At 34.0% G+C, this 26,845-nt stretch overlaps 7 protein-coding genes and 1 non-coding gene across 11 annotated transcripts; 5 read left to right on the plus strand and 3 right to left on the minus strand.

Annotated features, from left to right (window-relative positions):
* Nucleotides 1–6,804: 6,804 nt before the first annotated feature.
* On the plus strand, nt 6,805–8,554 carry LOC116138819 (galactinol synthase 1-like). The gene is made up of 4 exons (XM_031424481.1): nt 6,805–7,210; nt 7,460–7,780; nt 7,870–8,004; nt 8,091–8,554. Exons 1-4 carry the CDS (start codon nt 6,878–6,880, stop codon nt 8,316–8,318), a joined length of 1,017 nt encoding a protein of 338 aa, XP_031280341.1. The 5' UTR covers nt 6,805–6,877; the 3' UTR covers nt 8,319–8,554.
* A 979-nt stretch (nt 8,555–9,533) lies between these two features.
* LOC116138317 (pectinesterase inhibitor 5-like) lies at nt 9,534–10,082 on the plus strand. Its single transcript, XM_031424036.1, has one exon. The coding sequence runs from the start codon at nt 9,534–9,536 to the stop codon at nt 10,080–10,082; it is 549 nt and encodes a 182-aa protein (XP_031279896.1).
* Nucleotides 10,083–11,283: 1,201 nt separating this feature from the next.
* Nucleotides 11,284–12,729, minus strand: LOC116138328 (cationic amino acid transporter 8, vacuolar-like). Its single transcript, XM_031424046.1, has 3 exons — nt 12,526–12,729; nt 11,422–11,703; nt 11,284–11,331 (listed from the first exon to the last, which is right to left on the minus strand). The coding sequence occupies exons 1-3, from the start codon at nt 12,727–12,729 to the stop codon at nt 11,284–11,286; spliced, it is 534 nt and encodes a 177-aa protein (XP_031279906.1).
* Nucleotides 12,730–13,434: 705 nt separating this feature from the next.
* On the plus strand, nt 13,435–15,454 carry LOC116138339 (putative pentatricopeptide repeat-containing protein At1g02420). Its single transcript, XM_031424057.1, has one exon. It carries the CDS (start codon nt 13,435–13,437, stop codon nt 14,956–14,958), a length of 1,524 nt encoding a protein of 507 aa, XP_031279917.1. The 3' UTR covers nt 14,959–15,454.
* Nucleotides 15,455–15,879: 425 nt separating this feature from the next.
* Nucleotides 15,880–18,778, minus strand: LOC116138590 (ADP-ribosylation factor). 2 transcript variants are annotated; one of them, XM_031424304.1, is made up of 7 exons: nt 18,652–18,778; nt 17,947–18,104; nt 17,624–17,694; nt 16,633–16,752; nt 16,370–16,488; nt 16,199–16,280; nt 15,880–16,102 (listed from the first exon to the last, which is right to left on the minus strand). In XM_031424304.1, the coding sequence occupies exons 2-7, from the start codon at nt 18,092–18,094 to the stop codon at nt 16,097–16,099; spliced, it is 546 nt and encodes a 181-aa protein (XP_031280164.1). In that variant the 5' UTR covers nt 18,095–18,104; nt 18,652–18,778; the 3' UTR covers nt 15,880–16,096. The 2 variants fall into 2 exon arrangements, with proteins under 2 accessions (XP_031280164.1, XP_031280167.1); XM_031424307.1 differs by having other exon boundaries at nt 18,606–18,728.
* A 729-nt stretch (nt 18,779–19,507) lies between these two features.
* Nucleotides 19,508–24,225, minus strand: LOC116139040 (nitrogen regulatory protein P-II homolog). Of its 3 annotated transcripts, none has more exons than XM_031424725.1 (8): nt 23,961–24,225; nt 23,828–23,876; nt 23,681–23,708; nt 22,816–22,903; nt 20,518–20,585; nt 20,290–20,359; nt 19,789–19,824; nt 19,508–19,685 (listed from the first exon to the last, which is right to left on the minus strand). In XM_031424725.1, exons 1-8 carry the CDS (start codon nt 24,145–24,147, stop codon nt 19,621–19,623), a joined length of 591 nt encoding a protein of 196 aa, XP_031280585.1. In that variant the 5' UTR covers nt 24,148–24,225; the 3' UTR covers nt 19,508–19,620. The 3 variants fall into 3 exon arrangements, with proteins under 3 accessions (XP_031280585.1, XP_031280580.1, XP_031280591.1); XM_031424720.1 differs by lacking the exons at nt 19,508–19,685; nt 19,789–19,824; nt 20,290–20,359; nt 20,518–20,585 and adding exons at nt 21,540–21,611; nt 21,715–21,750; nt 22,216–22,285; nt 22,424–22,491; XM_031424731.1 differs by lacking the exons at nt 19,508–19,685; nt 19,789–19,824; nt 20,290–20,359; nt 20,518–20,585 and adding exons at nt 21,540–21,611; nt 21,715–21,750; nt 22,216–22,285; nt 22,424–22,491 and having other exon boundaries at nt 23,828–23,873; nt 23,961–24,221.
* A 136-nt stretch (nt 24,226–24,361) lies between these two features.
* LOC116139063 lies at nt 24,362–26,068 on the plus strand. Its single transcript, XM_031424739.1, has 3 exons — nt 24,362–24,636; nt 24,959–25,033; nt 25,697–26,068. Exons 1-3 carry the CDS (start codon nt 24,490–24,492, stop codon nt 25,856–25,858), a joined length of 384 nt encoding a protein of 127 aa, XP_031280599.1. The 5' UTR covers nt 24,362–24,489; the 3' UTR covers nt 25,859–26,068.
* Nucleotides 26,069–26,319: 251 nt separating this feature from the next.
* TRNAF-GAA lies at nt 26,320–26,392 on the plus strand. The gene has a single exon. It is a non-coding gene; the product is annotated as a tRNA-Phe (tRNA).
* The last annotated feature ends 453 nt before the right edge of the window (nt 26,393–26,845 follow it).

Below are 26,845 nucleotides of genomic sequence, written 5' to 3' on the forward strand. Positions count from 1 at the left end.
TTGGATTTGTGATTGCCATATGGTTGAATTTTATTGGTGATGATGTAGACAATATTAATTGCTGCATTGGTATTCCGAAGTCTAAATAAATAGACATAAAGATTGGATTACGTAGGTGCATTATATTGACATTGCAAACCTTTCTTCGTATTCAATTCGTATTTAATTGTGTTGGCATTCGAAATGTCTAAATAAGGGGTTATAAAAAGGGCGTATGTTTAGTTGTGTATTATTGCAATATGTTAGTTGGTGTCAACAATATGTCTGGTCTTTTATTAATTGTTTATAGGTCATGTTAGTTTACGTCAATAATATGTTTGTTCTTCATTATTTTATTAATTGATGATTTTTTATTTACTTATGTTTTTGTTTTTGTTTACAGGTCAAAAATTCATGAATTGGCATGGAATAAAGGCAGGATGTCTGATTGACGTTATCAAATGAGTTGTTATTTTGATTCGTTCTTCTGAACTGTAAGCATATCTTCTAACTATTTTAATACAAAATTGTAAGTATATCTCCTAACTATTTTAACGGTTATTATTTGATTGAATGATTGTTTTTGTTTTATCAATCTATTTGAATGATTAAGTGTGTTAGTCCTGCCGAACGGTGAGTGTATTCCTTAACAATTTTAATATGAAGATTAATTAACTTTTATTGATTTCATTTTCAGATAACAGTTGTTATACGAATGAATAATTGTTCCTTAAAAAATCTTAACACGAAGATTGATTAAATTAAATTTTGTTATGTTTGTTTTCAAGGAAATGTTCATGTACTTTACTAAGATCAAATCGAGGATGATCCTATTATTAGCCGAATTATGAGTATGTGTCATAGCTATATTAGTAGAAACAATTCAATTTTGTGGAATATGTTTTCTATAAAAAACATTCATGTATTTTAATTTGTTATATGAATGATTTATTGTTTATGTCATGTTGATGTGCAAGCATATATGTTAAATGAATTTATTTTGACTGAATTTATTTTCCAACTAATAGGTGTTATTTGAAATATTTCTTATCAGCCCTACTATGATAATCACTTAAATTTGGGTTAAGTAAACCATTTATTTTATCATCACACGCATTTATGTTTCCACTGAACAATCAATAATAAATTGACTATAATTTGCTCAATAAAAATCAATTGATGAGAGGATTGAATCTTTAGAAACTAAACAGACAGGGCTTTAATTTTATATATTATATGCTTAATTTGATAATTGTAGCCCCCACTGTTGAACCATTCATTTCATCATCACACACATTTCGGCTTCCACTTACAATCAGTAGTAAATTGACCATATCTTGCTCAATAAAAATCCAATTTATGAGAGGTTTGAATATTTAGAACTTAGATAAATAGGGCTTTAATTTTATATATTATACATTTAATTTGGATAACTGTAGCCCCACTTCTGAACCATTCCTTTTATCATCAAACACATTTTGGTTTCTCCTGTTTCTCGATTTTTACTGAACAGTTAGTAGTAAATTAGTCATAACTTGCTCAATAAAACTTCAATTGATGAGTGGTTTGAATATTTGAAAACTATACATATAGGGCTTTAATTTGATATATTATATGTTTAATTTGGATCACTGTAGCCCCACTTTCAAACCATTTATTTTATCATCACACACATTTTAGTTTTCACTTAACAGTTAGTAGTAAATTGATCATAACTTGCTCAATGAAACTCCAATTGATTAGAGGTTTAAATCTTTAGAAACTAAACATATAGGGCTTTAATTTAGTATATTAAACACTTAATTTGGATAACTTTAGCCCCAATGCCGAACCATTCCTTTTATCATCACACATTTCGGTTTCCACTAAACAATTAGTAATAAGTTGACCATAAGTTGCTCAATAAAACTCCAATTGATGAGAGGTTTGAATCTTTAGAAACAAGACAGATAGGAATTTAATTTGATATACTAGACACTTAATTTGGATAATTGTAGCCCTACTTTCGAACCATTCCTTTTATCATCACACACATTTCGATTTCCCCTGTTTCTCGATTTCCACTAAACAATCAGTAGTAAATTGGTCAGAACTTACTCAATAAAAATCCAATTGATGAGGGGTTTAAATCTTTGGAAACTAGAAAGATAGAGATTTAATTTGATATATTATATGATGAATTTGGATAACTATAAACCTGCAGTCAAACCATTCATTTTATCATCACACACATAAAACCAATTGAATTTTAGTGATGACAAAGGAAAACAAATAATTGTATTTGTTTTATCACTTTTTGTTGATATTTTTTTATGGTACATACGTATATCGAATACAGGTTGTTGTTGAATATAACAAATTTTATTTGTATCACAAACATTATATGATGTTTGTTGCCAAACCATGTAGCTTTAGTAAACCATTTATAATATGTCGAACCATTATTATTATCCTTAAAGGAAAACAAATATTGTTATGCAGTTTTAATTGTAATTGTTCTATCTCTTTTTGATGATATCTTTTATGTTACATACATATATCATGAAAAGAGTTTGTTGCTGAATATAACTATTTTCATTTATTTAACAAATATCAACTGATGTTTGATGCTAAGCTTTAGTAAACTATTCATTTTGTCATCATATACATTTAGGTTTCTACTGACAAATTAGTAGTAAATTGACAATAACTTGCTCAATAAAACTCCAATTGATGAGAGGTTTGAATATTTGAAAACTAGACAGACAAGACTTTAATTTGATATATTATATGCTTAATTTGGATAATTGTAGCCCCACTGTCAAACAATTCCTTTTATCATCACACACATTTCGGTTTCCACTGAACAGTTAGTAGTAAATTGACCATAACTTTCTCAATAAAAATCCAATTGATGAGAGGTTTAAATATTTAGAAACTATACAGAATTTGATATATTATACGCATAATTTGGATAAATTTAGCTCCACTGCCGAACCATTCATTTTATTATCACACACATTTTGGTTTTCCCTGTTTCTTGATTTTAACTAAATAGTCAATAGTAAATTAGCCATAACTTGCTTAATAAAAATTTAATTGATGAGCGGTTTAAATATTTAGAAACTAGAAAGATAGGGATTTAATTTGATATATTATATGATGAATTAGGATATTTTATCATCACATACATAAAACAAATTCAATTTTAGTGATGACAAAGGAAAACAAATATTGATATGTAGTTTTAATTGTATTTGTTCTATCTCTTTTTGTTGATTTTTGGATTAATTTTGTTGTTTGATTTATGGGTTTTATAATTATTGTCTTTCTTTAAGATGCTATCGTCAAATGCTTTTTTTGCTATAGGCGGTGGTCAATTTTAATTGCAACAAATGGATTTGTGTCACAAGACCTTTATCTTCGTGGCTTCTTCAATACTTCAATTAAATTGCCTTCAGATTATACTATTGGAATTGTTGTTGCTTGCTATGTGAGTTCTCTTCTCAACATTCTTAATTTTTTTTAATTTCTAAAATAATAATAATAAAAATAATTCATTTTCTCTTCTCAACAATCAAAATCAGTTTTTTCCTTTGGTTCTGCAAGTCTCTTACTTAAAAGTTCACATTTTTCAACAAGATTTCTTTTTCTTTGATTAATTTATAAACTTATCAATAATACCTAATGGGTTATCCTACAAATTTTTTTGCTTTTCTTGACAAAGTTTTAAACTTTGGTAGCAAATGTCAAATGGTAACATATTTGAGAAAAACCATGATGATATAAACTTTGAGTTCAATTTGTGGATATTTTATTTATTGATTTTTTAATTATCAATTCAATATGAAATGAACTTTAATATAGAAAATATATATTTAAAACACAAAAAAACCAATAATAATGTAAAAAAATATATATAATAAACATACCTACGCAATGCAACTTGAAAATGAATATAAGTTACAAAAATTGCGGAATATTAATATAAATTTTGAGTTTAAATAATGAATCTTGATAATATTCATGTGATATTAAATATTATACACGATTCACTACAAAATACCGACATTGAATATTAAAGACATGTCTGCAAAAATAATATCAATTGTACAAGACGATGATCCTGAAAATATAATTAGACCATATAATATTCAAGTGATTTTCTCAAGTTAGATGAATGATTTAATAACATCTACTTATAATTGATATTAATAATTATACAAGTATAATTATTAATTTTATCTTAACACAACTTTGTATATATATACAATTTATAATTACTTTAAAATTTGTATAATTTAACACTTATTGTGTCTTAATCTAATTAGTTTATTTTGTTAGAATAAATTAATTTACAATATATTTCAAAAATATTAAATAAACATACCGGCGCAACACACGGCCCATGTCTAGTTAATTTATGAATCAATAAACACTAGGTATAACAACATAAAACAAATTGCTAATCAGATTGGATGATGACACCATCTGTCTGACATCCATATTCTTGGAAGTCTATATAGTATTCTTATTCTCTACTTCCCACGGCGACCTCCACTGTCATAGTATTTACTCTTTAATCACAAAAGAATTAAAATGGGCTTCATTCTAGATATTTAGACAAAAGCCTGTATGGTCTGGGTTGAAAAGCCCAAGTAGTTTAGGAATGTCCAGAGCTAATAATATGATGTGGTGGTAAATGATTGGATGTTAACATCGTAAAACAAATAGTTACAAAAAAATCAATCATGGTGCAGGTTGTGGTACCAGATGTCAATCATGCAAGTAAGTATAACTACGTGTAAGGCCCATTTGAAAACCATAACAGGTGTATCTCCATAGTTAATGGACCACCTCAGTTCCACACAACTTGTTTACCTTTCACCTTCACCAATCATCCGGACCCATCTTCAATCCAACTTTTATGTTTTTTGCACTTAACAATTACACATTGAAATCGTTCTGTTTTCATTCCCTTTAACCCAAAAACATTAAATGGATTCAATAAATGTATTATTTAAATAATTTAATCATGTAAAAACATGATCTTAAAGATATATTCTTTTTTTGTTTTGAGTGGAGAAAAAGAAAAATAAGATAATAGGAGTGGAGCACGTAATAGTGAAAAGCAGATGTTGAAACACACGAAATGGCAAGGCAACAGGTACGTGAGAATCTGAACCACTAAACGGATGGAGTGGAGCCATTTAGAATCTCGCACTTCAATGGTGGGACTGGGCTTTTACTTTTGAAGTAAAATATGCACTGTGCTGGAATTTGGAATCGTCTCTTTCTGTTTGGATGCACCCATTTCATACGTTTGGCCGTTTCTTCATTTGTCCATTAATAATCATTTATTCACGTATTGGCGTTTAGGCATCATTCTTGTGTCTAAACGCTTAACCAAATCGTAATTTTCCTTCATATATGGATTTATGATACTAGTTTTCCATTCAATTAGTTATATTAACTTAACACATTAATTTAATTGACTTCCCCGATAAATAAATACCTTGGACTCTGCTTTCTAGATTGATCTTTAGCTGAAAGACCCGATCCTTTCTCCTGTTCCTGAAATGAATTAGTGTCATACAGAATAGAAAGTGACATAGTATGCGTTTGGTTTAATATTTTTATCCCTATTCTGGATCCTATTTTTCAAATAGCGTTTGGTACAATATTCTCAAAATATTACCCTATTTTTTTTAATTACATTTTAACCCCATAAGGTTATTAATTTCACTAAATACCCCCTGAAAAAAAAGTTTAAAAATTAACAAAAACACCCCCATTAACCCAACTTGTCAGATTCCGGCAACCACCGTCGGTGATAGCCGGAATCTGTACAACGGCCAAACTTCCGACCAGAAATGGCCGGAAGTTCACCGCTGTGGCCTTTTCCGGCCAGATCCACCACGGATCTGGCCGGAAAAGGCCAGATCTGGCCGTCAGCGACGGCCAAAGAAATGGCCNCAATTTAATTGACTTCCCCGATAAATAAATACCTTGGACTCTGCTTTCTAGATTGATCTTTAGCTGAAAGACCCGATCCTTTCTCCTGTTCCTGAAACGAATTAGTGTCATACAGAATAGAAAGTGACATAGTTATCAAAGCGGCACGCTTTTATTCCACATAACTTTGGAAAATAGCGTGTTGAGAGTGAGAGATAAAAAAATTAAAGACGCAACTTGTGGACATCAAACAATAGCCACCAAGAAAAGAGAAAAAAAAAAAAATAAAATAATTAAGAACATAAACGAATCTTCTATATTATGCATTCAAGATTAATCTGAGATTTGATCAAATGAGGACTTCCAGAATCTTGTTGATCATTGTAAGATACTTGCCCCACCAATCTAATATATGCACAGGGTTTTAAATGTAGTGGCTTCCTTTATTCCGCTATTCTTTATTAATTAATATTTTTGCCGGTTACAAGCTTAACATTAATTCAAAGAATTGGTGATAAATAAAAAATAAGTACATAAAAAAATTCAGTTAATTAATTCACGATATCTTTAAAAAGTCGTCAAGTCAAAATATATCCTAACACGTCACAGGTGAAGTACATCTTAATTTAATAAAACATATATGACGCCCCTTCTAGCCTCTTCCACAGCAACTCTATTTTTCTAGGCCCAATTCGGGAACCTTCGACGGATCCTCAGTACCACCGTTGGATCATTACAAATGGACACGTGTAGGGCTACGCTCCAATATCCCAGGGAATAACATAATTTTCTGAAATTTCGGTCCCATTTAGGTTCCACTTACTGCCTATTTAAACGCCCCAACACCGCGGTAAACTACCACCACTGCATTAACAACTCAGAAGCCAAAGTCCCCGCAAGATCTCAACCTCTCCCGCCTTCTCGCTCTCTCCCTCTCTCAGTCTCTCTAGTGAGCTCTCGCAATATGGCCCCCGAACTTGTTCAAGCTTCAGTGAAACCAACCGGATATGTTACTAAACCCGCGACCTTACCGAGCAGAGCATACGTTACCTTCTTGGCTGGTGATGGGGACTATGTAAAAGGTGTTGTTGGGTTGGCCAAAGGTTTAAGAAAGGTTAAAACTGCATACCCATTGGTGGTGGCTGTTTTACCCGATGTACCAGAGGAGCATCGTAAGATTTTGGAATCTCAGGGTTGTATTGTAAGGGAGATTGAACCCGTTTATCCACCTGAGAACCAGACACAGTTTGCCATGGCCTATTACGTTATCAACTACTCAAAACTACGCATCTGGGAGGTACATTACGTTTGTTTTGTTTGTTCTCATGTTGCCAACATTGCATGTGTGATGTCTCCTTTTTTACTGTTACTTTTGATTTTGTCAGTCTCCATGTTTCCAGAAGGGTCTACAAAACTATAGTTTATGTGGAGTTGATTTTGTCTATATTCGGGGCATTTTCGTCATTATACAATGTAATTCTGACTCTTTGTATTATGATTTGTTTTCAATTAATTAATGTTTGTTTTGCCTTGATTTTGCATGTAGTTTGTGGAATACAGTAAGATGATATATTTGGACGGGGACATCCAGGTATATGACAACATTGATCACCTATTTGATTTGCCTGATGGGCATTTCTACGCAGTGATGGATTGTTTCTGTGAGAAAACTTGGAGCCATACCCCACAGTACAAGATCGGGTATTGCCAACAACGCCCTGACAAGGTCAAGTGGCCAGCTGAAATGGGCGAACCCCCGGCACTCTACTTCAATGCTGGCATGTTCGTTTTTGAGCCCAGCCTCTCTACTTATGATGATTTGTTGGAAACTCTCAGAGTTACTCCTCCTACCCCTTTTGCAGAGCAGGTATATATCTCGATGGCTGTTACCCTTTATTAGAAGCAAATCAAATTCAAAGTTGTGGGTTTTAACAATGTTTTTGTTTATTTATGCAGGACTTCTTGAACATGTATTTCAAAAACATCTACAAGCCAATTCCTCTGGTTTACAATCTTGTTCTTGCCATGTTGTGGCGTCACCCAGAGAATGTGGAGCTCGACAAAGTGAAAGTTGTTCACTACTGTGCAGCGGTATGTAGTGATTCATTTCTATTTATTGTTAATTTTGTTGATCTTTTGGGTACTGAAATTGTGGGAATTTTATGATCAATCAACAGGGATCAAAACCATGGAGGTACACAGGAAAGGAAGAGAATATGCAAAGAGAGGATATTAAAATGCTAGTGCAGAAATGGTGGGACATTTACAATGATGAATCATTGGATTACAAAAAGCCAATCGCGGGTGTTGATGGTGAGACTGAACCTGTCAACTTGCAACCATTCATAGATGCTCTCTCAAATGCTGGCGCAGTTCAGTTTGTGGCCGCCCCATCGGCTGCTTAAGACTTGATGCACTGTTGCTTTTCAAGTAGAAGACTAAGAGATGCAGAATACATTTAAAAAGTCTTAAGGTACATGAAAATAGGTCATTTGTGGGGAAGGAGGTTTTAAGCTTTCGTTTTTGCTTTTGTCTTTTCTTCTCTTGGCGCTACTCTTACTGTATGGGTATTGTTGATGATATGTATGTGGTTAAATGTAATATTTTCTCCAAGGGTGAAATGAATATACGTATTTCTCAATTACTTGTCTTAATTTGTGTGTGCGTGAAATTATCATCTATAAAAGTATTGTATTTTAATTCAGAATAGATTGCTGTCAACTGGCCGACGTAATGCGGGGGAGGTCGGCACGTCCTTGTGGCGTCTATGGTCACATAAATTTTATTTAATGCTCATATGCGCTTAACTTTGGCTTTTTCAATCTTCAATCAATCATAAAAACGCTAATCACATGATTCACGATTAGAATACGTCATCTGACAAGAGATCAAACTTTTACATAGATTCATTTATTTGATTAGTTTGATAAAAGGCAGTCAATATTTCATTTAGGAATAATTTTTTAGTATTATTAATTTTTTTCTTTTTTAAAGTTTTTCTTCCTTAAGAATATAATTGCCTTTATTTTTGGGGTCGATATAACTGATGAGAATAAAGGGAAACATGTGTCAATTTTACTAAAGAAAATTTCTTTTCTAAAAGCAGTCACTTTTACTGTGTATATAAACGCTTTAAGACATTGTATTGGTATAGATTCAAACATAAGCTTAATTACCACATATATTTTCACTCTCTCTCCCTCTTTGTCTTATTTAATCCTTGTAAAGCAAATCAAGCATTAATGGACATTGACTCTAGTCTCAATTTTGCGTGGATGTTTTATAAAAAGAAACCTCACAACTGTGTATTATGTTGATATGTTAAGATATTTGAGGATATTAGCTTTCATTACAAGATATGATTTGGTTCTATTATAGGACAAATATCATTCTTTTCCTTAATTACTGGGATCACCCAGATCATAGCATTATTTTCTTTCCTTACATGTTGTATTCTTTTTAGTATAAATTGACTTATTTTGTACAAGTTAAATATATACCTAATTAGTTATATTCTTAATTGGTTAATTTTAAGTGGTACATATTCTTCTATCACCCTTTGTTTTTAGTGTTGTTATAGGTATATATATATACCTAATTAGTTAGCACACATTCACACAATGGGAATGGGAACGGGAATGGGTACATACGAGTTTTTAATTGTGTTTGTTGTCTCCCTCATTCTGTTCGTTAATCTTTGTAATGGGAATGAAGTAGTTACCAAGATTTGCCAGCAAACTAAAGACGTTCAATTTTGCTTAAACACATTTGAATCAGATGTACGTAGTAATGCAGTTGCTGACGCCCATGGTATGGCTCTACTATCTATTTCAATAACCAACAATAATATACAAGACACTATGGATCGATTTCCAGATATTCGTCAAACATTAAAAGATCGAATCAGTAAGCATAGGCTAAATGTTTGCCAATATGATTATCGCCGTGCATTCAGAGAGTTTAGAGGGGCTTACTTCCTTGTTGATAAAAACTCTTACTGGGACAGCATGGATGCCGTTGCTAATGCAACCAATCGTGTTATTGAATGTCAAAATGTTTATCGGAGTAGCGACCCAATTGGCGAATCACCCATAGCCGCTGATAATCTTAAAGTGATTAGTTTATCAGGACTGATTTCTGCCATTATTAATATTCTTCTCGGGAATTAAATGTGGATTCTAGTTTTATACTACACAAGTTTATATATATATAGAATCGGTATCCATGTTTCTTAAATACCATAATGTTATCATGTCCATACTACCAATCAATAAATTTATCCAACTTTTTATCTTTGAATTTATGTTATTGTTAGTTATTAAACTGAATTCTCATATTTCCTATTTCTATACTATTGATATGGTACTACTGTGGATCGAGTTTTCTTTGTTTGAGTGACTTGTATATTTAATAATTGTTAATTATTAATTAATTATTTTAATTTATTTCTTATATCTATATTCTCATATATTATTGTAAAATAAATTCAAGATTGAAATTAGGTACAAAGAAACACAAGAAGTCAAGAATGATATCAATTTAACATAATAAACAGAAAAGAAAATAAAATAAAAGAGAAGAATGGAACTTGAAAATTGATCGGCAATCTTGTAACAAAAAGGATATAAGATTTAATTTTAATAAGAGTTAATAACATTAATCCCCCGAGTATGATAAAATAACAAAAATCTCTTTGAGGTTTTGGAAATAATACATTCTTTACTATTACTGTTCTTGTCATGATGTTTTTTTTTTTTTTAAAAGTAAGGTAATTGGTTGGCCGCTTAATTGATACAACTCAAACTCAAGACTCACTAGTCTTTCAACTCTACACCCTCTCAATCCATCCGACCACAAATGGGTCGTTATCTTGTCACAATATTGCGAAACAAGGTCGTGACATTTTCATTGCTGTTAAATTTTAAGTGTTAAAATAAACGTTAGAAAATAATTTGGTAATTTTACTAACTCATAACCGTATAAATTTTAACTGTTCACTAATAATTTTTTAACAGCAAGGAAATTTTGTTATTTATGAAATCTCAAGAGGATTTTATTATTATATCATACCTTACACAGATTATTGTTATTAACTCTTTTAATAATGAGGTTTTAAATAAATAAAAAGCCTAGGTTTAAGATAAAATATAATAGAATAAAAGGTGGATTTAAAATTTATTTCTTAGGAAGGAAACAATTCAACTTGAAAAATCATATAATTAACGAATTTACATACATTTGTGGTGGTGGTCCTATATTTATGATAATATTGGGGCTGAACGACATGCACTCCCCCATAGTTTGCCGCAAATACAATTTAATACCCATAAAGTTTGGGAATGATGAACACTCACTTTTCGTTAGGTTTTGTTAATGATTTTCGTCAGCTGAAGGGTAATGTGGTAATTTCATATTCAGCTGAAAAAAAAAAAAGCAAACAAGGCTGGACATTTTCAAAACCAGAAAATTTTCGGTCGGCTACAGGGAAATGGTCGGGGAAACACTCACCAAATACTTAGCCCATTTCATGCCAATTTGTTCAAAAGCAACTAAGTATGCAGCATTTATATCAATTTGGGTATACTTTACCACCATGGTCAATGCCAAAGCCATCAAACAATAAATCACAGTAATCATAGACATTGAACCAACCAAACCAATCGGTATATCCCTTGCAGGACGCTTAGTCTCTTCAGCCATAGTTGCCACCATGTCAAAACCAGTATAAGACCAATAAACTACAGTTGCAGCTTCAAAAAACCCATTTGCACCGAAGGGTGAAAATTGGCACTAAATTTGAACTCTTGCCATGAACAAACCCAACAACAATAACAAACACAATCACACAAGNTTTTTTTAAAGTAAAGTAATTGGTTGGCCCTCTACTTAATACAACTCAAACTCAAAACCCACTGGTCTCTCAACTCTACACTCCCTCAATCCATCCGGCCACAAGTGGGTGGTTATCTTGTCATGATGTTGCGAAACAAGGTTGTGGCATTTTCATTGCTGTTAAGTTTTAAGTGTTAAAATAAACGTTAGAAAATAATTTGATAATTTTACTAACTCATAACGTATAAATTTTACATGTTCACTAACAATTTATTAACAGAAAGGAAATTTTGTTACTTATGAAATCTCAAGAGGATTTTATTATTATATCATACATTACAGAGATTATTGTTATTAACTCTTTTAATAATGAGGTTTTAAATAAATAAATAAATAAAAGCTTAGGTTTAAGATAAAATATAATAGAATAAATGGTGGATTTAAAATTTATTTCTTATGAAGGAAACAATTCAACTTGAAAAATCATATAATTAACGAATTTACAAACATTTGTGGTGGTGGTCCTATATTTATGATAATATTGGGGCTAAACAACATGCACCCACCCATAGTTTGCCGGAAAGAAAGTTTAATACCCAAAAAGTTAAAAAATGACAAACACCTACTTTTTGTTTGGTTCTGTTAATGAATCGCGTCAGGTGAAGGGTAGTGTAGTAATTTCATATTCAGCTGGAAAAAAAAATGGCAAACAAGGCTGGGCGTTTTCAAAACCTGAAAATTTTTGGTCGGCTGCGGGGAAATGGCCGGGGAAACACTCACCAAATATTTAGCCCATTTCATGCCAATTTGTTCAAAAGCAACTGAGTATGCAGCATTTATATCAATTTGGGTATACTTTACCACCATGGTCAATGCCAAAGCCATCAAACAGTAAATCACAGTAATCATAGACATTGAACCAACCAAACCAATCGGTATATCCCTTGCAGGACGCTTAGTCCCTTCAACCATAGTTGCCACCATGTCAAAACCAGTATAAGACCAATCAACTACAGCTGCAGCTTCAAAAAACCCATTTGCACCGAAGGGTGAAAATTGGCACTAAATTTGAACTCTTGCCATGAACAAACCCAACAACAATAACAAACACAATCACACAAGCAGGGAAATGGCCGAGGAAATCGAGGTGAGAGGGACATGGGTTTTGGAGAAGGTGATGTGGGGATTCAAATGGGAGTGAGGGCAGTATCCATCGACGCCGAAATCCGGCTAGTTCTGGCTTGATCCGGCTGTCGCTAGGGTGAAGATGTGTCACGTGAAAGAGGAAAGTCCGGCAAAAAATGGGTCAATTCTGGCTGGGGATGGAGGAGGATGATGATGGGAGGTGAGATCACTGAAAAGGTAAAGGAAAAAAGAAAAAAAGCCTGTAGTAGAAAGGGATGAAATGACATAATCACCCTTTATTTGTTTTTGAATTTACTATCTTACCCTTTTACAGTTTAATTTAACGAACAAATATTAATAGAAAGTACGTGCTTGTCATATCCAAACTTTTTGGTACCAAATGGTATTTCCAATAAACTATGGGTGGGTGCATGTTATTCGGCCTAATATTGGAGCCAGATAAATAGTTCAATCTGAAACGATGTCGTTTAAAGAGATGGCAATTGGCAAACCTATCTAGTATAAAATGGAAAATTCGTTTGGGGTTTGTGAAATAAAGGAAAGATGATTGTTAAGACCTTCACACCCTCACTGTCACGAAGGTTAAGGTGCGCTCCTAAATTATCATTTGTATCTGATAATGCAAATTCGTTTGTGGTTGCTGCATTGTTCTGCTCTGATAACTCTCCTCCGAAGGACGACGTTGAAATTGTTTTTGGGATAATCACTAGCTCTACCTCTTCCAAAAACCTCCAACTATCGTTGAAATCAAGTCGGGTTCTTTTCTCTAATGATTTGATTGATAAAGTTTTAAAGAGAGTCAGGTTTAGCCACGGAAATCCTCTACAAGCTCTCGAGTTCTATAAATATGTTTCCAGTAGAAGAGGGTTTTATCACTCTTCCTTTTCTTTAGATACAATGCTTTATATATTAGGCAGAGGCCGTAGATTTGATCTAATATGGGACCTTCTGGTTGATACCAAGAGAAAAGATCAATCTTTAATATCGCCACGAACTATGCAAGTGGTTTTAGCTAGAGTTGCTAAGGTTTGTTCTGTTAGGCAGACTGTAGAGTCTTTCAGAAGGTTTAAGAAACTGGTTCCAGTATTTGATATTACTTGTTTTAATGCTTTGTTGAGGACTTTGTGTCAGGAGAAGAGTATGACAGATGCTAGAAATGTGTATCATAGTTTAAAGCATGATTTTAAGCCTAATTTGCAGACTTTTAATATACTTCTGTCTGGTTGGAAATCGGTGGAGGAGGCTGAGGGGTTCTTTCAGGAGATGAGAGAAATGGGAGTAAAACCTGATATTGTTTCTTACAATTGTTTGATTGATGTGTATTGTAAGGGTAGACAAGTAGAGAAGGCACATAAGGTGTTTGAGAGAATGAGAGATGAGGATATATCGCCTGATGTGATCACATATACAAGTATAATTGGGGGTTTGGGGTTGGTAGGTCAGCCTGATAAAGCTAGAGATATTTTGAAGGAAATGAAGGAGTATGGATGTTACCCGGATGCTGCAGCCTACAATTCTGCAATTAGGAATTATTGTATTGCAAAGAGGCTTGGTGAAGCATTTGAGTTGATGGATGAGATGGTGCGCAAGGGATTAGACCCGAATGCAACTACTTACAATCTCTTCTTTAGGGTTTTTTACTGGTCAAATGATTTGAAAAGTGCCTGGAATTTATATCAGAGAATGATGGATAGTGGGTGCCTCCCAAATACACAGTCTTGTATGTTTCTAATTCGGTTATTTAGGAGGCAGGAAAAGATGGAGATGGCATTGCGGTTGTGGAATGACATGGTGGAGAAGGGTTTTGGGTCTTATGTTTTGGTATCTGATGTGTTGTTTGATTTGCTTTGTGATATGGGAAAGTTGGTGGAAGCAGAGAAGTGTTTCTTGGAGATGATAGAGAAAGGGCATAAGCCAAGCAACATTTCTTTTCGGAGGATCAAGGTTCTTATGGAATTAGCAAACAAGAAAGAAGCCCTTCAAAACTTGATGCAGAAAATGGCCATTTTCGGGCCTCCTGTCCAAGTTTGTGAAAGTGAAGAAAGCCTGGCTGAGAAGTCAATTTAGACTCTCTTCTATGTTATTTGCAAATGGCATGGTTGTGATTGAACTTCCCATTTCGTAGGTTCTAAAGAACTGACTGATAGTACTGAGATGCCAAACGTGTCCTTCTAAAGTGTCATAGAATGAACCAAAATTGAAGAATCAGGCCTCTGGCAGTGTATTGTCCTTTGTAGAATAGGCGCAGGTTGGCCCCTAAGGGGAGGTGTTTGCTTGAAAGAAAAGGAGGAAGCCATTTGACTTTATGAGACGAAAAAGCCAGAGTTTCATAAACTGGGCTATTTTCATTGCAACTCGTACCACAATTCCGTGGAAGAACCGGAATCCGGGCAGTCCGAGGGACCACCAATTCACCTCTCTATGTCCACCTTATCTTGGGTTGAAATATTCCAATCGGTGTTTCTCTTGTCCGAGATTGAAACTCCATTCCACTTTTGAACCAATCAATTTTGCTTATTCGGAGGACTAATCCATTGTTGTAGGATTGCTGATGCTCCTGTACTTGTGCTTTTCATGATGCCCATTTGTTTGCTTTCTCTGGAATTACAATAGGTTCAGTTGGATCTCAACACGCTATACTTGTTCTGGAAATTACAGATCCTTGGAAAGTGGTTTGATTGAGTTTGTATGCAAGTCCATACCGTCAAATTTTTTCTAATGTGGAAATAACCAAAAACAATTTTGTCAATATATTGTACTGGAATTTTAATAAGATGGGTTCTCTTGCATCCACTTGTTAAAAAAGATAATAGCTTTTCCGTATTGTTCTAATTTTGAAGCTATTATAGTTGCCTAAGCAAGTTTTTTTCGCACCGAGTAGAATAACAGCGAACTTTAAATCTTCAACCCGCCACTAGGGTGCTATGGATTTGGCAATAATGCAAAAATTCAGAAATTAAATGAACCATCTGACAAAGACTGAGGTGCTATCGAGACGATACGCAGAGGAAAATTTAAATTTAAAAATTATTCCGAAGCTACATGTAACAAATGGCAATGTTTAATGTTCAAGCAATACGACAAAAACAAGATAAAAAAGGTAACAACACTTTTAACGGGGTACAACAAAACCCAAAACATTAAGGAACAATGTTAACTCTCTATTCCAACATTTGTTGCAACCCAAACTTCAGAATTTAGCCCTCTACGCCTGCAAGTGCACAGTAAAATATTTACATAAATAACACCAAAAAAGATCTACAGTACAATTGCTCAAATCTGCAATATATCATCCACAAAAGTATACCTTGTTTGCAATGTTGTTTGAAAGCCAATCAAGTCCCTCGTACAACCCTTCACCAGAAGTGGCACATGTGCTCTGGATATACCTGCAATATAGAGTAAATCATTATGCTTACAGCGAAAAGAAGAAATGAAGAAAAAGGAGGGGAAAGGAAGGGGGAACAATATATCTTACCAGTGGCGCTGACGAAGGGAGTGAAGGCCAAGCTTATCAGTTATCTCAGCAGCATTCATTGCATTTGGAAGATCTTGCTTGTTTGCAAACACTAGCAACACAGCATCCCTCAACTCATCCTGTCAATGCAAAAAATAGTAAAATTAAAAGCAGAAAACACCCTAAAGTACCACATCAAAACTCCCCAAAAGCAACGTCTTCTTGTTCCACTTATAGCACTCATCTGTGCTTATGATAAGAAATTCTGAAACTTGTTACAATACCTCATTCAACATTCTGTGCAACTCATCCCTGGCTTCAACCACACGATCTCGGTCATTGCTATCAACCACAAAGATAAGTCCTTGTGTGTTTTGGAAATAATGTCTCCACAAAGGTCGGATCTGAAAAACCAAAACTATAGGTGGTTAGCTAGGAAAAAAATAGAGAAATCAAGATCACATGCTCCAATCCCCCTTTTGCTATTACTGAAAATCAAATCCAAACCCCACCATCCAATGGGAAATTCTATTGCCTCTAGGCCAAGGAATAAAGTCTTTTAATTCATTCCAAAAAAGCTATAATATGATTTAAAACAACAGAAAGTGCGCCAAAGAGGCTTCATTTGATCTTAACAACAATATGAAGACCAGAGAAATCAAAAAAACTTCAGTCGAGTAACCTAGATTGAAGAGCTCATTGTTCAGGAGACTGTATCTAACGCTAGGAAAAAGTCGTCTACATAAATAGTAGCGAGAAATACATCAATATGCATTGCATTTTCCAGATACCATATACAGGGATATGAGAACATCACTCTATAGATTTATCATTGAAACCTGGATAGTAACCTTGTGGTTAGTTAAATGAAAGATTAAGTGCCAACAAAAGACCCTAAGAAAGCACACACTTGTCATAGATAAACAAAGAGAACTATGAAGTACATATGTAGGCTTCCGTAAATTTCTCTTATGCTTCAGTACTTATGGAGGAATATCAAACCAGCACTTAGCCATCACAAGCACTCCCTTTTTTGAGTATGCAGATCCAGATATACTAACAGCACTATAAGTTAAAGATCTCATAAGTCAGATAATACTCTATTATCCTAAATCAACCCCTCAGAAAAAATAACCAAAGAAAAAAGATTCCCTAAAAATCTCAAGAAATAAACCAAAAGAGCATTGATGGCAAGCGAGATCGACTATATTATCTGCATAACATAAAAACTAACATTTTGCTTGCACTTTGTTTGTTAAAATTAAACCTACATACCTTGTCCTGGCCCCCGACATCCCAGACAGTAAAGCTGATATTCTTATATTCCACGGTCTCCACGTTAAATCCTGATCAAATAATGCAACAGAATTGAGGGCAAAACGGAAATTTACAAGAGGAGGGAAAAAGAAAGCAGTCCACCTAATGAGACAATGACAAGGGGGTGAGGCTAAATTGCATGTCTTTAGTGGATGTCAGCCTAACACTAATTATTTTCCAGTCCAACATTGAAAAAAAATCCAAGTTTCTATATTAACAACTGCAATACAAACCCTTAAAGTATTCAAGCAGAATGCATGTACAGTGATGTCAAAACTTACCGATGGTTGGGATAGTAGTGACAATCTCTCCTAGCTTGAGCTTGTATAGAATGGTAGTCTTACCAGCAGCGTCGAGACCTACCATGAGAATACGCATCTCTTTCTTAGCAAAGAGCCTGCTGAAAAGCTTCGTGAAAGACAACCCCATTTTTCACAAACTGCAAACAACAATAATGCCAGATCAATTTATAATTAGAAAATAAAATCCGAGCAGCATTAGTGCACAACATGACAAACATAAATTGAACAGTTCAAGTAAAACATTGGACCATAATCAACAGAATCAAAATAGTTGACATTGAAATAACTTAATCAACGAAATGCAGCATTTACAAATTGTAATCATAGATCTAACTATGAAAGAGCTGATCCAAACCAAAGAAACAATAAAATAACAGCTTAGGTCTGAATCGAGACAGATCAAACACCACAGCGCACAAAATACATCCAAATCTAACGCATCAACACGTAATTTTGATCACTCAAACATTTAAGAGGCCATAAAAAAAGAGATCACAGATATTAAATTTTCAGATAAGGAACACGATTATCAAGGTAGATCGAGCAATAAGAAAAGCAGATCAGAGAAATTGACGCAACAAATAATAAAAAGATGAAAGAAAACAGAGATCTGAAATTTTTTGAGAGAGAAGTCGTACAAGTCTCGAAAGTCAGAATGTGATGCCAGAGAGCAAAACCACTTACCTGAGGGAAGAGAGTGGTTTGTTTTGTTGAAGATCTACCTCCCTCTCTCTCTGTCTCTCTAAATACGAGCTGTCGTTCAGATTAACACGGTTACGAAGATTGTGCATCTATAGAACGAAAACGGCCGTTTAATTGTTTTAACGCCGTCAATTTCCGTTAGTTTTATACTTTTTCTTTTTTCTTTTTAAATTTAAGCTGTTGGATGGTGGTTAGTAATGTAACGTTGTAGAATGGAGACGCTTGGCCAGCAAACCCTGCTTGGGTAACAACATCTTCATTTCACTGCTTCGGAATAGAAATATGTTTTATTATTGGCCTAGCTTGGGGATAAGGATTTTCCATTTTCCTATATAAAAAAATTCAGCATTTTTATTGGTTAATGTATTATACTTTGTGCTTTAATGAGTTCATTTTTTTTTTTTTTCCTCTCATAAATGATAAAAATATAGAGATTTTGAAGGAAAATGAATAGAATGTTGTTGTATAGGTGACACAAATTTCCTTAATTTTAATTAATATGAGATGGAATGGTAAGGATAATAATGCTGGAGGTACACAACGTTAAAAAATAAAAATAAGTTCCATGATCCAATGAACACTGACATCTAAAGTAGGAACCAAGCCTAGGTAAAGAGGTACAAGCTGTTGATGCTGGCATAAAATAAGACAGGCAGGCAACCAGGGTATCCACTGCACATACAGCAAATCAATATAAAACTCACAATCCCAACTATGGGTCCCCAACTCCATTGGAAGGAAATTTCAAACATTTCATCAAAAGTGGCCATAAATTTTTGGCTTTTCCCAAATAGATTTTTTTTCTTTTTTCTTTTTAACTGTTATAGTTGTCACAAAATAAATAAATAAAAGTCATCACACTCTTATTTTTATTAGGCATAAGAATAACAAGTACAATACAATAAGAGGGTTATTAATCTGCTCTTTGCTCATATGGCAACTTGAACATGGTCATGCAGCATAGGGCATTTCAGATCGTCCCCCAGTCATCTTCTCGGCCTTTTCTCCACGCTCACCTGAAAGTTTTGAACTCATTATTTGTATACATGTCAAGTTGCATCATTCTATACATGGAAAATACAGATACAAGGTAAAAAGCAGCGAAGACAATTAAGTTACCAGTGCGAACTCTTATGATATCTGAGACGGGTATCACTGCACAACCAATAAAACTTCATCAAAAGGCCTGAATATATTGCCCAAGTCTGACTACATATACATAAATTAGGTTTCCATTTTTCTTTGGTTTAATTTCAGATAAATGTGCAGGTAAATAAGGATGCAAGGAGGACAGATTGCATAAAACTTTATAGGTAGCACAACGAAGGAGTTCAGTTGTGGAATTTGACTGCCAATAAAATAAAAAATATATATAAATCACGGAGGATCATTCACCATAAGCTGGTATCATCTTCATCAGCATGTTTTCTAATGGCATTACTTTTTTGTTTTATTACCTTAGCTAGGTAACATGTTTTGTAAAATTACAAATGCTATTGTTGAATTTCAGTAGCAGTACCCACACAGGAAATGTAGAAATCGCTATAAAACGCAGGCTATCAAAGCTATGCTTGAAGTATATCAAAAAAATTTCAAAATAAAAAAGGTTTAAAGCCTTACAGAAAATCTTGCCATCACCAATCTCTCCAGTTCTTGCCTCCTCCAATATCTTGTCTATTACTGCTTCAACCTAAGATGGGATTGTTGGCAGGATTCATTGATTAATCCTTTAACAACAAAAATATCATAAACATTTTCTTTCTGCAGCCATTTGCCAAACATAATTGTACTTATGGTGGAGACAAATCTTAACTTTATCAAACTAGTTAGGATCCATAATATCCATACCTGGTCTTTGCTCACCACAATTTCCACCTTTGTTTTAGCAACAAACTTGTCACCAGAAAATTCAGAGCCTGAACAGNTTTGTTTTGTTGAAGATCTACCTCCCTCTCTCTCTGTCTCTCTAAATACGAGCTGTCGTTCAGATTAACACGGTTACGAAGATTGTGCATCTATAGAACGAAAACGGCCGTTTAATTGTTTTAACGCCGTCAATTTCCGTTAGTTTTATACTTTTTCTTTTTTCTTTTTAAATTTAAGCTGTTGGATGGTGGTTAGTAATGTAACGTTGTAGAATGGAGACGCTTGGCCAGCAAACCCTGTTTGGGTAACAACATCTTCATTTCACTGCTTCGGAATAGAATTATGTTTTATTATTGGCCTAACTTGGGGATTAGGATTTTCCATTTTCCTATATAAAAAAATTCAGCATTTTTATTGGTTAATGTATTATACTTTGTGCTTTAATGAGTTCATTTTTTTTTTTTTTCCTCTCATAAATGATAAAAATATAGAGATTTTGAAGGAAAATGAATAGAATGTTGTTGTATAGGTGACACAAATTTCCTTAATTTTAATTAATATGAGATGGAATGGTAAGGATAATAATGCTGGAGGTACACAACGTTAAAAAATAAAAATAAGTTCCATGATCCAATGAACACTGACATCTAAAGTAGAAACCAAGCCTAGGTAAAGAGGTACAAGCTGTTGATGCTGGCATAAAATAAGACAGGCAGGCAACCAGGGTATCCACTGCACATACAGCAAATCAATATAAAACTCACAATCCCAACTATGGGTCCCCAACTCCATTGGAAGGAAATTTCAAACATTTCATCAAAAGTGGCCATAAATTTTTGGCTTTTCCCAAATAGATTTTTTTTCTTTTTTCTTTTTAACTGTTATATTTGTCACAAAATAAATAAATAAAAGTCATCACACTCTTATTTTTATTAGGCATAAGAATAGCAAGTACAATACAGTAAGAGGGTTATTAATCTGCTCTTTGCTCATATGGCAACTTCAACATGGTCATGCAGCATAGGGCATTTCAGATCGTCCCCCAGTCATCTTCTCGGCCTTTTCTCCACGCTCACCTGAAAGTTTTGAACTCATTATTTGTATACATGTCAAGTTGCATCATTCTATACATGGAAAATACAGATACAAGGTAAAAAGCAGCGAAGACAATTAAGTTACCAGTGCGAACTCTTATGATATCTGAGACGGGTATCACTGCACAACCAATAAAACTTCATCAAAAGGCCTGAATATATTGCCCAAGTCTGACTACATATACATAAATTAGGTTTCCATTTTTCTTTGGTTTAATTTCAGATAAATGTGCAAGTAAATAAGGATGCAAGGAGGACAGATTGCATAAAACTTTATAGGTAGCACAACGAAGGAGTTCAGTTGTGGAATTTGACTGCCAATAAAATAAAAAATATATATAAATCACGGAGGATCATTCACCATAAGCTGGTATCATCTTCATCAGCATGTTTTCTAATGGCATTACTTTTTTGTTTTATTACCTTAGCTAGGTAACATGTTTTGTAAAATTACAAATGCTATTGTTGAATTTCAGTAGCAGTACCCACACAGGAAATGTAGAAATCGCTATAAAAGGCAGGCTATCAAAGCTATGCTTGAAGTATTTCAAAAAAATTTCAAAATAAAAAAGGTTTAAAGCCTTACAGAAAATCTTGCCATCACCAATCTCTCCAGTTCTTGCCTCCTCCAATATCTTGTCTATTACTGCTTCAACCTAAGATGGGATTGTTGGCAGGATTAATAAAATATCATAAACATTTTCTTTCTGCAGCCATTTGCCAAACATAATTGTACTTATGGTGGAGACAAATCTTAACTTTATCAAACTAGTTAGGATCCATAATATCCATACCTGGTCTTTGCTCACCACAATCTCCACCTTTGTTTTAGCAACAAACTTGTCACCAGAAAATTCAGAGCCTGAACAGGAATTATTCAAAAGAAAATTATTCTGTTCTACTTTGACTTAGCTCATAAATAAAATGATTTAAAAATAAACAAAAATTCTAACCAAAATAGAGAACAAAATACTGCTTATATCCAACAATCAAATTAAAAGAAGAGGTAGCTCATGGAAATTTTATAGTTGTACAATCAAATCTAATTCTAATAAATAAAAGGTACTGCAACTGGAAATTGACGACAGGTACTGCAAGAAATAAACCATAGCCAACTAATCTAATTAATGCTAAATTTTAGCCATCCTATATGAAAATTTCAACCTTCTAGAAGACTAAAACTTACCACCGTGTCGCTCTGTTGATCCTCCTTGAGCACCAAAGCCTCGAACATCAGAAACCGTGACACCACGAATACCCATTTTCAGCAAAGCCTTCATGTTTAAAGATAGAAACCATAAAATGTGAACAACACATGAGATAGGAGTTAAGAAGATGTGATACACTGAAGAAGTTCAATGATTAATTTGAAAAAATATTTAGCTAAGTAATGCGACTAAAATGGGTATATCTTCAGGTGAGGCATCTGTTTGTCCTTGTTTAGCTCGGATATTAATAAGTATACTAGTTTGAAGTTCATCTATCAACAGAAAAGTATTAACTCAGGCTCAAGAGCACTACAAGCCAGCTCCAAGTTGTTATACACTTTTTAGTATGAAGTCCATTAGCTTATGAAAATAGGATTCACATTAATTTTTGAGATATGAAATATTCATTTCTTGAGCTAAAAACATCTTCTTGCTGCTTTTTGACAAGTGTGAAAGGAAACCAATAGCTGGTTTTGGCCTAGTTAAGAATTCGTGGACTATGAACTCATAATTGACACATAATTGCTATAGAACTTGAACTGATCTAACGAAACTTCACAAAAACAAATCATCAATGACCTTAACCATTCACGAAGTTAGAGGTCTTAAAAGTTATAGTTCATCTAAAACTAAAAGTTTTGTCCATAACTTTATGCTGACTTTGATTACGGGTTGCAAAATGTATCCAGAAACAACGGAAGATGAGAATATAAGGAGTTAAAAGGCAATAGGTGAGAGGAATATAAACCAGAAGAGGTAGTGGTACTAAGCAAATTTGATACATAAATTAACTATACTAATAATTTCAGCGCAAAGAAAAGGTGAAGGTTTATTAGCCCTTACTGAAGAAACCTGTTGGACTCGCCAGGGCCTATATCATTCCAAATTCAGCAGCACGGAAAAACATGAAATTAGATATCTGAAACTACTCTTAAGTAAAGGAATATAATAAATTATATGGGTAATAGTGTACGGAAACTTTTTAAATACCTGACAACCGCTTCCACTTTGTAAAATTCAGAATCTGGAATATAATCTACTAGCAAGAAAACATGGGATCATCAACCATTTCAGTGTTACAGACACCCAAAATAAGAGAATTTACATCTTATAAATTTCGTACCAGGGCCAGGGGAGCTCTGGGCTCTAGTAACAGGAAGATTTGATGCATTTCTTGCGAGCTTGAGCTGAGAAAATCGAGAATCCCTGAACCTGGGAAGGATAGAAGTGCAATCAAATAGAGGAAATTCTTTGCGATGAGAGTGAAAATGCTGATAAGTGAGTGTGCCTGGTTTTGCAGATGCAGCCATATTTTTTGACTTTTGAAAATGGAGATGTTGGGCTACTATAGTAAAGTCACTCAACTCAACCTCGCAAGTAACGACGCTGTCGCTGGCTGAGTAGAAAATTAAAGAATTTAATGTTCACTTGACACGTGGGAATTCATGACATTGCTGTCAGATGGTTGGGCTCCATTAAACTGGGCCATATTCGCCATTTCTTTAATAATTGGCCCATTTGAATCCATCCAATCTTAATTGACGATGACGGAGATTGAATTCGAGTTTGGAAAGATCTGAGCATACCCAATTAAAAAAAAAAAAAAAAAAAAAATCCGATTATCAGAGCAGTTGTCGGTTGTGGGTAAGAGAATGGCCGCAAAAGAAGGAGAAGGTGAAGAGTTTGTGTACAGAATCAGTACAGCTCAAGAGTGGGAAGAGTTGCAGAAGAATGGATCTATCTTTGGTGGAGACCTCGACAAGTCTACTGGTTGCATCCACCTGAGTAAACTCGATCAGGTCCATGCGCAGCTTCCTCTCTATTCTTTAATCTCGTTAAACAATCATTGATTTACTTCGTGGTAAACAATCGGACTTTAGACTTATTCAAACTAAGATTACAAGTTGCGATTTTCAATAACCTCAAAATTAAGTACTCTTAAGTCTGTTTACTTTGTGGTAAATAATCAGGCTTAGAATTGCTTTCTTCATTCCACAAATTAAGTTGAATTGTGGAAGTCTGTCTAGATCCTCAACTTGTGAACATTAAATAGGAAGGTGGGGGCTTAGCTAATTGCTATACTGTCAACTAATGTCATAAATTCGTTTAATTAATGTGCAGGTGCAGGCAACGCTACAAAACTTTTTCCTAAACACTAAGGTGGATTTGTACCTTCTCCAAATTGATGCTAAAAAGGTGAGTCTGGTCATCTGTTGTATGTTCACTTGAACTTGGGTACATAAGTTTAGGCCTGCAAACGAACCGAACACAAACGAACACCCCGTTCGAAATTGTGTTTGAACTAGAATGAACACATAATGATTGTTCGAGTTCGCTGGATTAACCAAATTAGAGCGACTGAATTTGATTTGGATTTTGGACTGGGTAAGGGAAAATGTGGAATCGAGTTTGGATTTTTGTTTTAAAATTTGGGCTGAGCCGAGTAAGGGAAAATGTGAAATTGGGTTTGGATTTTTGTTTTAAAATTTGTGCAGGCAAGATGAGTTTGTTGGTTATTGGGTTTTATATATATATATATATTTTGTATCAACACCCATAAATTCATAATTTTATGAAAGTTTATTGTAACATATGATCAAATACATATGAGTAATTAATTTGTTATATATATATATATATATATATATATATATATAAAGAGAGAGAGAGAGAGAGAATAGATATCACAGTCACGGATAATTTACTGATGTATGTGAGGACATAGATTTGATATTTGGAACTTTCAGTTTATTGAATTGATTATATGAATTAGATGAGTTGAAGTATCTAAAATTTAGAAGTTTTGTGTACGACACCTGTTGATAAGAGCTCCTCTTTTTACATGTACTATGGGTGCAGCTTGGGGATGGATTGATCTATGAACTTGTGGATGGTTCAAATAGCTTCCCTCATTTCTATGGCCCATCCAAAAGTTTTGCTCCTCTCCCATTAGAGGCAGTTGCAAAAGCAGAGAAATTGTCTCTATCAGATGGTCGATTCAGTTGTTGTTTCCTGAATTAAATGGTACTGCTGAGTAGCTTTGTATTGGCTTTGAATATGATTTCATAACATGTGGAGTAGGTGCAACAGGAAATAAATTGAGTTGGTTTATTATGTATGTTAAATAATAATTATGATGGTCTGTTTCCTGTGCTCAACATGATGGAGAACCACAAGGTCTTTCTATGTGGAAATTAACTTATATATGAATAAATCATTCACGCATTTATTTTATTTTTTTTGGTTTTCTTCTCTCATTTTCCAGACTATGTTACATCTGCCTTAACATTTCAAATATTCTTTTGGGATGAGAGAAGGAATGCATTGCTGCAATGTTGCTTGTTAAACAAAGTAATGAGAAGTGAAAAATTTTCAATCACTATTTTCACTTCGAACGCCTTGATTCTCGACGGGTCGTATGTGAATTGATCTTTTAAGTTATAATATTATTAAAGTTAAAAAGCGTTCATCTTAATCATTCAGCGGGGATAGCTCAGTTGGGAGAGCGTCAGACTGAAGATCTGAAGGTCGCGTGTTCGATCCACGCTCACCGCATAGTTTTTTGCCCATATTTCTATTTTTGGTAAAATAATCTTTTGGTCTCTGTATTTTGGGCCATATTAAATATTTACCTTTCGGAACATGTATTCCTATCTTAAGCCCAATAAAATTTAGCTTGTTTTTTGTTGTCCATTGGCAAACTCCCAAAGCAAAATGTTGAACACGTAAAAACAAAAAGGTATCTATCGTGGTTCACGGACTAATTAATCTGTCGCAAACTTTTATTTCTGTCCGTGATCACAAACCAAACCAAAATGTCGATCCAAAAATTAACAGTTGGTTATTTCATCAGTTGTTGAATTAATTAAACGGACGTCCATCGTCTCAGGAGTTAGGACAAAATAGATTGGTTGTTGCCATCCTGCTTCCACAAAATTAGGTTCATTTATGATGTTGAACGTCTTTGCTCATCAACTTGCAGACCAGGTAAAACTTTTTATTTCAGAA

This window comes from Pistacia vera, unplaced genomic scaffold, assembly GCF_008641045.1.
Source record: "Pistacia vera cultivar Batoury unplaced genomic scaffold, PisVer_v2 Contig11, whole genome shotgun sequence".
NCBI lineage: Eukaryota > Viridiplantae > Streptophyta > Magnoliopsida > Sapindales > Anacardiaceae > Pistacia > Pistacia vera.

Excerpts from the sequence above, each read along its gene's own strand:
- LOC116138317 (XM_031424036.1), top strand. The coding sequence starts at position 9,534 with ATGGGAATGGGAACGGGAATGGGTACATACGAGTTTTTAATTGTGTTT.
- LOC116139063 (XM_031424739.1), top strand. The coding sequence starts at position 24,490 with ATGGCCGCAAAAGAAGGAGAAGGTGAAGAGTTTGTGTACAGAATCAGT. Across the intron at positions 24,637-24,958 it reads ACCTGAGTAAACTCGATCAG|GTGCAGGCAACGCTACAAAA; the intron begins GTCCATGCGCAG and ends ATTAATGTGCAG. Across the intron at positions 25,034-25,696 it reads TCCAAATTGATGCTAAAAAG|CTTGGGGATGGATTGATCTA; the intron begins GTGAGTCTGGTC and ends CTATGGGTGCAG.
- LOC116139040 (XM_031424725.1), bottom strand. The coding sequence starts at position 24,147 with ATGGCTGCATCTGCAAAACCAGGCACACTCACTTATCAGCATTTTCAC. Across the intron at positions 23,877-23,960 it reads CCAGAGCTCCCCTGGCCCTG|TAGATTATATTCCAGATTCT; the intron begins GTACGAAATTTA and ends TTTTCTTGCTAG. Across the intron at positions 19,825-20,289 it reads TGGTGATGGCAAGATTTTCT|TGATACCCGTCTCAGATATC; the intron begins GTAAGGCTTTAA and ends TTGGTTGTGCAG.
- LOC116138328 (XM_031424046.1), bottom strand. The coding sequence starts at position 12,729 with ATGGTGGCAACTATGGTTGAAGGGACTAAGCGTCCTGCAAGGGATATA. Across the intron at positions 11,704-12,525 it reads TGAAATGGGCTAAATATTTG|TGCCAATTTTCACCCTTCGG; the intron begins GTGAGTGTTTCC and ends GTTCAAATTTAG. Across the intron at positions 11,332-11,421 it reads TGAAATGGGCTAAGTATTTG|CTGAATATGAAATTACCACA; the intron begins GTGAGTGTTTCC and ends TTTTTTTTTCAG.
- LOC116138819 (XM_031424481.1), top strand. The coding sequence starts at position 6,878 with ATGGCCCCCGAACTTGTTCAAGCTTCAGTGAAACCAACCGGATATGTT. Across the intron at positions 7,211-7,459 it reads CAAAACTACGCATCTGGGAG|TTTGTGGAATACAGTAAGAT; the intron begins GTACATTACGTT and ends TTTTGCATGTAG. Across the intron at positions 8,005-8,090 it reads TTGTTCACTACTGTGCAGCG|GGATCAAAACCATGGAGGTA; the intron begins GTATGTAGTGAT and ends ATCAATCAACAG.
- LOC116138590 (XM_031424304.1), bottom strand. The coding sequence starts at position 18,094 with ATGGGGTTGTCTTTCACGAAGCTTTTCAGCAGGCTCTTTGCTAAGAAA. Across the intron at positions 17,695-17,946 it reads CACTACTATCCCAACCATCG|GATTTAACGTGGAGACCGTG; the intron begins GTAAGTTTTGAC and ends TTATTTGATCAG. Across the intron at positions 16,489-16,632 it reads TGCACAGAATGTTGAATGAG|GATGAGTTGAGGGATGCTGT; the intron begins GTATTGTAACAA and ends TTGCATTGACAG.
- LOC116138339 (XM_031424057.1), top strand. The coding sequence starts at position 13,435 with ATGATTGTTAAGACCTTCACACCCTCACTGTCACGAAGGTTAAGGTGC.